General features: G+C 46.4%; 1 protein-coding gene across 1 annotated transcript in view; it reads left to right on the top strand.

The window, feature by feature from the left end:
• The window catches only part of LOC135535296 (myelin regulatory factor-like), a gene marked incomplete at both ends in the record, with an annotated part of 13,490 nt that extends 4,408 nt beyond the window's left edge, over positions 1-9,082 (top strand). Inside the window, 8 exon segments of the mRNA XM_064961961.1 lie at positions 1-34; positions 785-835; positions 837-986; positions 1,382-1,490; positions 2,623-2,732; positions 5,571-5,731; positions 5,907-5,979; positions 8,931-9,082. The exon segment at positions 1-34 is cut by the window's left edge and continues 57 nt beyond it. Coding sequence (XP_064818033.1) covers positions 1-34; positions 785-835; positions 837-986; positions 1,382-1,490; positions 2,623-2,732; positions 5,571-5,731; positions 5,907-5,979; positions 8,931-9,082 — 840 coding nt within the window.
• Between the last annotated feature and the right edge of the window lie 918 nt (positions 9,083-10,000).

Raw genomic sequence — 10,000 nt, 5'->3', positions numbered from 1 at the left:
GGCCGCGCAGGTGTCCGAGAGGATCATCGTCAGGGTAACCTCTGTCAGTCTGGCCGTGTCTGTCTGACCGTCCTCTTCTGATCTATCTGAATAACCTTTGTCAGTCTGGCCGTGTCTGTCTGACCGTCCTCCTCTGATCTCAATAACCTCTGTCAGTCTGGCCGTGTCTATCTGACCGTCCTCCTCTGATCTATCTCAATAACCTCTGTCAGTCTGGCCGTGTCTGTCTGACCGTCCTCCTCTGATCTATCTCAATAACCTCTGTCAGTCTGGCCGTGTCTGTCTGACCGTCCTCCTCTGATCTCAATAACCTCTGTCAGTCTGGCCGTGTCTGTCTGACCGTCCTCCTCTGATCTCAATAACCTCTGTCAGTCTGGCCGTGTCTATCTGATCCATCCTCTGATCTGTCCTCTTCTGATCTATCTCAATATTTACCTCACAGGACATAAACAAAAATTTGCAATTCAAAAATGTTGAATTGACTTACATCCTAAATGTATATGAAATTGGGCCAAACCCTTAATATCTATCTGACATCATGTGTTACGGTCTAGATTCCTTCTTCTGTCAATATGTTTTTGAGGCTGTTAAACATTCCATGCAGATCAACAACAACAAATAAATGTCGGAAGCTACTCAGTGTATAGGGATATTAATAGCACTGCAAACAAAAGAGGAATGAAAGACCTCTTTATATTACGAATGTAAATCAAAGAATATTTTTTTTTTACAGCTCCGTCAACTCTAAATATCTCTGTGTCCCTTTCCTTCTCTGGGTTTCCAGGCGTCCAACCCGGGTCAGTTTGAGAGTGACAGTGAGGTGCTGTGGCAGCGCTGACCAGCTACCTGACTCAGTGTACCACCACGGCCGGGTCGGGATCAACACCGACCGGCCAGACGAGGCCATGGTCATCCACGGTAACCTGAAGGTCATGGGGTCACTGGTGCACCCTTCCGATATACGGGCTAAAGAGAATGTCCACGAGGTGAGGGGGGGGGTATAGATATATAAGACTGCTCTTTGTGTGTGGTGTGTTCTCTGACTGTCTGTATGCATGTTAAGGTAGTGATTAGTGATGAAAAATGCTTATCAAAATCTTAATAAAAAAATTCCCTGACAATTTTTTTTACATTTAAACAAATATTTGTGTTACAATAATTCACAACATTTTATATTGTGTTTTCTCTGTTCATCGTTCATGAGCCATATGTTCCTGTCTGTAATCTAGCTGCATAGTCATATCCAAGTGTGTGTGTGTGTGTGTGTGTGTGTGTGTGTGTGTGTGTGTGTGCGTGCGTGCGTGCGTGTGTGTGTGTGTGTGTGTGTGTGTGTGCGTGCGTGCGTGTGTGCGTGCGTGCGTGCGTGCGTGTGTGTGTATAGGTGGACACTACAGGCAACCTGAAGCGGATCAGTCAGATGAGGCTGGTTCATTATCAGTACAAGCCTGAGTTTGCTTCCAGCATGGGCATCGACTCCAGCCCGGAGACTGGTAACTCATACTGACATTATAGACAATGAATTAACAGAAATCAGTAGCACTAGAAAAGTATTGCATTCCCATCTTAATAACATTTGCATCGGTGAGTTATTTTTGTATTTCATATCCTCCCGTACATTGCATTATCCAGGAGTGATAGGAGTTTACAGTAAGGAGTTGTATTATCTAGGTGTGATATTATCTAGGAGTGATAGGAGTTTACAGTAAGGTGCTGTATTTTCTAGGAGTGATAGGAGTTTACAGTAAGGTGTTGTATTATCGAGTAGTGATAGGAGTTTACAGTAAGGTGTTGTATTATCTAGGTGTGATATTATCTAGGAGTGATAGGAGTTTACAGTAAGGTGTTGTATTATCTAGGTGTGATATTATCTAGGAGTGATAGGAGTTTACAGTAAGGTGCTGTATTTTCTAGGAGTGATAGGAGTTTACAGTAAGGTGTTGCATTATCCAGGAGTGATAGGAGTTTACAGTAAGGTGTTGTATTATCTAGGTGTGATATTATCTAGGAGTGATAGGAGTTTACAGTAAGGTGTTGTATTATCTAGGTGTGATATTATCTAGGAGTGATAGGAGTTTACAGTAAGGTGCTGTATTTTCTAGGAGTGATAGGAGTTTACAGTAAGGTGTTGTATTATCTAGGTGTGATATTATCTAGGAGTGATAGGAGTTTATAGTAAGGTGCTGTATTTTCTAGGAGTGATAGGAGTTTACAGTAAGGTGTTGTATTATCGAGGAGTGATAGGAGTTTACAGTAAGGTTTTGTATTATCCAGGAGTGATAGGAGCTTACAGTAAGGTGTTGTATTATCGAGGATTGATAGGAGTTTACAGTAAGGTTTTGTATTATCCAGGAGTGATAGGAGCTTACAGTAAGGTGTTGTATTATCGAGGAGTGATAGGAGTTTACAGTAAGGTTTTGTATTATCCAGGAGTGATAGGAGCTTACAGTAAGGTGTTGTATTATTGAGGAGTGATAGGAGTTTACAGTAAGGTTTTGTATTATCCAGGAGTGATAGGAGCTTACAGTAAGGTGTTGTATTATCCAGGAGTGATAGGAGCTTACAGTAAGGTGTTATATTATCCAGGAGTGATAGGAATTTACTGTAAGGTGTTGTATTGTCCAGGAGTGATAGCTCAGGACGTGCAGCAGATCCTGCCTGAAGCTGTGAAGGAGGGCGGAGATGTGATCTGCTCTAACGGAGAGACCATCCCTAAACTACTGGTGGTTAACAAGGTGAGACACACGCTTTGCACGCGCACACAGCAACCAAGAAAACCGTATGTATTTAGTAGGGTTGCAAAGTTATTTTAAAAATCCAAGTTGGAGAATTCCTGGAAACAGGAGGAAATAACTGGGGAGGGAATAACTGGGGAGGGAATAACTGGGGAGGGATTAACTGGGGAGGGATTAACTGGGGAGGGTATAACTGGGGAGGGATTAACTGGGGAGGGATTAACTGGGGAGGGAATAACTGGGGAGGGATTAACTGGGGAGGGGATAACTGGGGAGGGATTAACTGGGGAGGGATTAACTGGGGAGGGATTAACTGGGGAGGGATCAACTGGGGAGGGATTAACTGGGGAGGGATTAACTGGGGAGGGATAACTGGGGAGGGATTAACTGGGGAGGGATTAACTGGGGAGGGATTAACTGGGGAGGGATTAACTGGTGAGGGGATAACTGGGGAGGGATTAACTGGGGAGGGATTAACTGGGGAGGGATCAACTGGGGAGAGATTAACTGGGGAGGGATTAACTGGGGAGGGATTAACTGGGGAGGGATCAACTGGGGAGGGATCAACTGGGGAGGGATTAACTGGGGAGGGGTTAACTGGGGAGGGATTAACTGGGGAGGGATTAACTGGGGAGGGAATAACTGGGGAGGGATTAACTGGGGAGGGATTAACTGGGAGGGATTAACTGGGGAGGGGATAACTGGGAGGGGATAACTGGGGAGGGATTAACTGGGGAGGGATTAACTGGGGAGGGAATAACTGGGGAGGGATTAACTGGGGAGGGATTAACTGGGGAGGGATTAACTGGGGAGGGATTAACTGGGGAGGGATTAACTGGGGAGGGGATAACTGGGGAGGGATTAACTGGGGGGAGGGATTAACTGGGGAGGGATTAACTGGGGAGGGAATAACTGGGGAGAGATTAACTGGGAGGGATTAACTGGGGAGGGATTAACTGGGGAGGGATCAACTGGGGAGGGATTAACTGGGGAGGGATTAACTGGGGAGGGGTTAACTGGGGAGGGATTAACTGGGGAGGGATTAACTGGGGAGGTAATAACTGGGGAGGGATTAACTGGGGAGGGATTAACTGGGGAGGGATTAACTGGGGAGGGATTAACTGGGGAGGGAATAACTGGGGAGGGAATAACTGGGGAGGGATTAACTGGGGAGGGATTAACTGGGGAGAGATTAACTGGGGAGGGATTAACTGGGGAGAGATTAACTGGGGAGGGATTAACTGGGGAGAGATTAACTGGGGAGTAACTGGGGAGGGATTAACTGGGGAGAGATTAACTGGGGAGTAACTGGGGAGGGATTAACTGGGGAGGGATTAACTGGGGAGAGATTAACTGGGGAGGGATTAACTGGGGAGGGATTAACTGGGGAGGGAATAACTGGGGAGAGATTAACTGGGGAGGGATTAACTGGGAGAGATTAACTGGGGAGTAACTGGGGAGGGATTAACTGGGGAGGGATTAACTGGGGAGAGATTAACTGGGGAGGGATTAACTGGGGAGGGATTAACTGGGGAGAGATTAACTGGGGAGAGATTAACTGGGGAGGGATTAACTGGGGAGGGGATAACTGGGGAGGGATTAACTGGGGAGGGATTAACTGGGGAGGGATTAACTGGGGAGGGATTAACTGGGGAGGGGTTAACTGGGGAGGGATTAATTGAGGAGGGAATAACTGGGGAGAGATTAACTGTGGAGGGATTAACTGGGGAGGGATTAACTGGGGAGGGATTAACTGGGGAGGGGATAACTGGGGAGGGATTAACTGGGGAGGGATTAACTGGGAAGGGATTAACTGGGGAGGGGTTAACTGGGGAGGGATTAACTGGGGAGGGGATTAACTGGGAGAGATTAACTGGGGAGGGATTAACTGGGGAGAGATTAACTGGGGAGGGATTAACTGGGGAGGGATTAACTGGGGAGAGATTAACTGGGGAGGGAATAACTGGGGAGAGATTAACTGGGGAGGGAATAACTGGGGAGAGATTAACTGGGGAGGGATTAACTGGGGAGAGATTAACTGGGGAGGGATTAACTGGGGAGGAATTAACTGGGGAGGGATTAACTGGGGAGGGATTAACTGGGGAGGGATTAACTGGGGAGGGATTAACTGGGGAGGGATTAACTGGGGAGGGATTAACTGGGGAGGGATAACTGGGGAGGGATTAACTGGGGGAGGGATTAACTGGGGAGGGGATAACTGGGGAGGGATTAACTGGGGAGGGATTAACTGGGGAGAGATTAACTGGGGGAGAGATTAACAGGGGAGAGATTAACTGGGGAGGGATTAACTGGGGAGAGATTAACTGGGGAGAGATTAACTAGGGGAGAGATTAACTGGGAGAGATTAACTGGGAGAGATTAACTGGGGAGGGATTAACTGGGGAGGGATTAACTGGGGAGGGATTAACTGGGGAGGGATTAACTGGGGAGGGATTAACTGGGGAGGGGATAACTGGGGAGGGATTAACTGGGGAGGGAAGCAGGAAATCCTCCAACCAAGATTTCTGAAGAACCCGACAACTTTGGAAAAGATTTCAGAATATGACAACACACACAAACGCCAACTTCTGTCTCTCTCTACCTCTCTCTCTCTCCTCTCTCTCTCTCTCTCTCTCTCTCTCTGTCTCTCCTCTCTCTCTCTCCCTCTCCCTCTCCCTTTCTCTCTCTCTCTAACTCTCTCTCCTCTCTCTCCCTCTACCTTTCTCTCCTCCTCTCTCTTCTCTCTTTCCTCACTCTACCTTTCTCTCCTCCTCTTTCTTCTCTCTCTGTCTCTCTGTCTCTCTCTCTGTCTCTCTCTCTCTCTCTCTCTCTCTCTAGGACCGTATCTTCATGGAGAACGTAGGAGCAGTGAAAGAGCTGTGTAAACTGACTGACAACCTGGAGACTCGTATAGATGAACTGGAGCGTTGGAGCAGGAAGCTGGCCAAACTCCGCCGTCTGGACAGCATGAAGAGTACCGTCAGCGGAGGCACCACCAGGTAGGACACGCCTTTACATGTTAAATACATTCATCCACCAGGTAGGACACGCCTGGATATTATGCATTGCTTAGGTGCACCTGATTTAGCTTGGAGTTTACACTACTGGTAAGCTACTATTCCACTGGTTCCGTTGTACCACTGCAATGATTTAATCTTCTTACCGTCTCTCCAGCCAATCAGGAAGCCAGTTCAGCAGGACAGGAAGTGTCCCTCTGAAGAAGAAGACAGTCAAACCTGGGAGCAAGGTGAGTCTCTCTGACCTGTATGTTTCTCTACTTATCAAAATGTCTATGGACTCAAAATGGATGGTATTTAGTCAGGATCATTAGGATTGACAGAAATTATGATGAACAGATAGTATAATTAGCATATATTATGATTAGCATATCTCATAATTAACCTAAATTATGATAAACATATATTGTGCTTAACATATATTATAATTAACATACATTATGGTAAACAGATATTATGATTGACAGATAGTCCAATTAACATATATTATGTCATTTTCATCATACTTCAACTATGACAGACAAAATGAGAAAAAAAAATCCTGAAAGTCACATTGTAGGATTTTTAATGAATTTATTTGCAAATTATGGTGGAAAATAAGTATTTGGTCAATAACAAAAGTTCAGACTTCAAACTTCAGACGGGCCTGGACATGTACTGGCTTTTCAGGGAGACACGTCTGGCACTGCAGGATTTGAGTCCCCGGCGGCGTAGTGTGTTACTGATGGTAGGCTTTGTTACTTTGGTCCCAGCTCTCTGCAGGTCATTCACTAGGTCCCCTCGTGTGGTTCTGCGATTTTTGCTCACCGTTCTTATGATAATTTTAACCCCACGGGGTGAGATCTTGCGTGGAGCCCCAGATCGAGGGAGATTATCAGTGGTCTTGTATGTCTTCCATTTCCTAATAATTGCTCCCACAGTTGATTTCTTCAAACCAAGCTGCTTACCTATTGCAGATTCAGTCTTCCCAGCCTGGTGCAGGTCTACAATTTTGTTTCTGGTGTCCTTTGACAGCTCTTTGGTCTTGGCCATAGTGGGGTTTGGAGTGTGACTGTTTGAGGTTGTGGACAGGTGTCTTTTATACTGATAACAAGTTCAAACAGGTGCCATTAATACAGATAATGAATGGAGGACAGAGGAGCCTCTTAAAGAAGAAGTTACAGGTCTGTGAGAGCCAGAAATCTTGCTTGTTTGTAGGTGACCAAATACTTATTTTCCACCATAATTTGCAAATAAATTCATTAAAAATCCTATAATGTGATTTTCTGGATTTAAAAATAATAATTTTGTCTGTCATAGTTGACATATGATGAAAATTACAGGCCTCTCTCATATTTTTAAGTGGGAGAACTTGCACAATTGGTGGCTGACTAAATACTTTTTCTTTTTTGCCCCACTGTATATATTGCGATTAACAGATATTATAATTCATACATATTATGATTAACAAATATTATAATTATCAGGTATTATGAATAATATACATTATAATTATTATAATTACATTATAACCCCAGAGCAGGGCTGTATCAGTGTGTGGTTCTAACCTGTAGCTCCGTGTGATTCCAGAGTCTGACCCCAGAGCAGGGCTGTATCAGTGTGTGGTTCTAACCTGTAGCTCCGTGTGATTCCAGAGTCTGACCCCAGAGCAGGGCTGTATCAGTGTGTGGTTCTAGAGTCTGACCCCAGAGCAGGGCTGTATCAGTGTGTGGTTCTAACCTGTAGCTCCGTGTGATTCCAGAGTCTGACCCCAGAGCAGGGCTTTATCAGTGTGTGGTTCTAGAGTCTGACCCCAGAGCAGGGCTGTATCAGTGTGTGGTTCTAGAGTCTGACCCCAGAGCAGGGCTGTATCAGTGTGTGGTTCTAACCTGTAGCTCCGTGTGATTCCAGAGTCTGACCCCAGAGCAGGGCTGTATCAGTGTGTGGTTCTAACCTGTAGCTCTGTGTGGTTCCAGAGTCTGACCCCAGAGCAGGGCTGTATCAGTGTGTGGTTCTAACCTGTAGCTCTGTGTGATTCCAGAGTCTGACCCCAGAGCAGAGCTGTATCAATGTGTGGTTCTAACCTGTAGCTCCGTGTGATTCCACAGTCTGACCCCAGAGCAGGGCTGTATCAGTGTGTGGTTCTAACCTGTAGCTCTGTGTGGTTCTAGAGTCTGACCCCAGAGCAGGGCTGTATCAGTGTGTGGTTCCAGAGTCTAACCCCAGAGCAGGGCTGTATCAGTGTGTGGTTCCACAGTCTGACCCCAGAGCAGGGCTGTATCAGTGTGTGGTTCTAACCTGTAGCTCTGTGTGGTTCCAGAGTCTGACCCCAGAGCAGGGCTGTATCAGTGTGTGGTTCTAACCTGTAGCTCCGTGTGATTCCAGAGTCTGACCCCAGAGCAGGGCTTTATCAGTGTGTGGTTCTAGAGTCTGACCCCAGAGCAGGGCTGTATCAGTGTGTGGTTCTAACCTTTAGCTCCGTGTGGTTCCAGAGTCTGACCCCAGAGCAGGGCTGTATCAGTGTGTGGTTCTAGAGTCTGACCCCAGAGCAGGGCTGTATCAGTGTGTGGTTCTAACCTGTAGCTCTGTGTGGTTCCAGAGTCTGACCCCAGAGCAGGGCTGTATCAGTGTGTGGTTCTAACCTTTAGCTCCGTGTGGTTCCAGAGTCTGACCCCAGAGCAGGGCTGTATCAGTGTGTGGTTCTAGAGTCTGACCCCAGAGCAGGGCTGTATCAGTGTGGTTCTAACCTGTAGCTCTGTGTGGTTCCAGAGTCTGACCCCAGAGCAGGGCTGTATCAGTGTGTGGTTCTAACCTGTAGCTCCGTGTGATTCCAGAGTCTGACCCCAGAGCAGGGCTTTATCAGTGTGTGGTTCTAGAGTCTGACCCCAGAGCAGGGCTTTATCAGTGTGTGGTTCTAGAGTCTGACCCCAGAGCAGGGCTGTATCAGTGTGTGGTTCTAACCTTTAGCTCCGTGTGGTTCCAGAGTCTGACCCCAGAGCAGGGCTGTATCAGTGTGTGGTTCTAGAGTCTGACCCCAGAGCAGGGCTGTATCAGTGTGTGGTTCTAACCTGTAGCTCCGTGTGATTCCACAGTCTGACCCCAGAGCAGGGCTGTATCAGTGTGTGGTTCTAACCTGTAGCTCCGTGTGAGAGCAGGGCTGTATCAGTGTGTGGTTCTAACCTGTAGCTCCGTGTGATTCCAGAGTCTGACCCCAGAGCAGGGCTGTATCAGCCACAGGGTGATGCAGGGAATCATTCTGGCTCTAGTCGTCGTCATGACCTTCAGTGTCATCTCCATGTCCGTCCTGTACGTGTTGACACTGCACCACAGAGGCGACGTCTCTGAGAAGGCTGGGTATGTATGCTGTTCTCATCAGGCAGATACAGTACATTAGACGTACCTGTACATGAGACACCTCAACCATCTACACTATATGAGATACCTCAATCATATACATGAGACACCTCAACCATCTACACTATATGAGATACCTCAATCATATACATGAGATACCTCAATCATATACATGATATACCTCAATCATATACATGAGATACCTCAATCATATACATGAGATACCTCAATCATATACATGAGATACCTCAATCATATACATGATATACCTCAATCATATACATGAGATACCTCAATCATATACATGAGATACCTCAATCATATACATATATATATATACTCTCTATACTCTCTCTCTCTGTCTTTCTCTTTCCCCCTCTCTCTCTCTCTCTCTCTCTCTCTCTCTCTCTCTCTCTCTCTCTCTTCTCTCTTCTCTCTCTCTCTCTCTCTCGCTCTGTCTTTCTGTCTCTCTCTCCCTCTCTTTCTCTCTCTCTCTCTCTCTCTCTCTCTCTCTCTCTCTTCTCTCTCTTCCTCGCTCTCTCTTCTCTCTCTCTCTTCTCTCTCTCTCTTCCTCGCTCTCTCTTTCTGTCTCTCCCTTCTGTCTCTCTCTCTCCCTCTTCCTCACTGTCTTTCCCTTCTCTCTCTCTCTCTCTCTCTCTCTCTCTCTCTCTTTCCCTTCTCTCTCTCTCTTCCTCGCTCTCTCTTTCTGTCTCTCCTTTCTCTCTCTCTCTCTCCCTTCTCTCTTTATCTCTCTCACTTTCTCTCCTTCTCCCCCCTTTCCCCTCTCACTCTCCCATTCTCTTATCTTTGATTAATACTGTACTGTAGGTTTGTGATAAGGGCGTTTCTTTGCCTTCGTCTCAAGAGGTCATGACTAATTTCTACTGTTGACTTGTTTGCCAGTCCAGTCTGGAACAT

The sequence above is a fragment of the Oncorhynchus masou genome, unplaced genomic scaffold (assembly GCF_036934945.1).
Source record: "Oncorhynchus masou masou isolate Uvic2021 unplaced genomic scaffold, UVic_Omas_1.1 unplaced_scaffold_4737, whole genome shotgun sequence".
NCBI lineage: Eukaryota > Metazoa > Chordata > Actinopteri > Salmoniformes > Salmonidae > Oncorhynchus > Oncorhynchus masou.
This window is presented reverse-complemented; position numbering and strand designations above follow the sequence as displayed.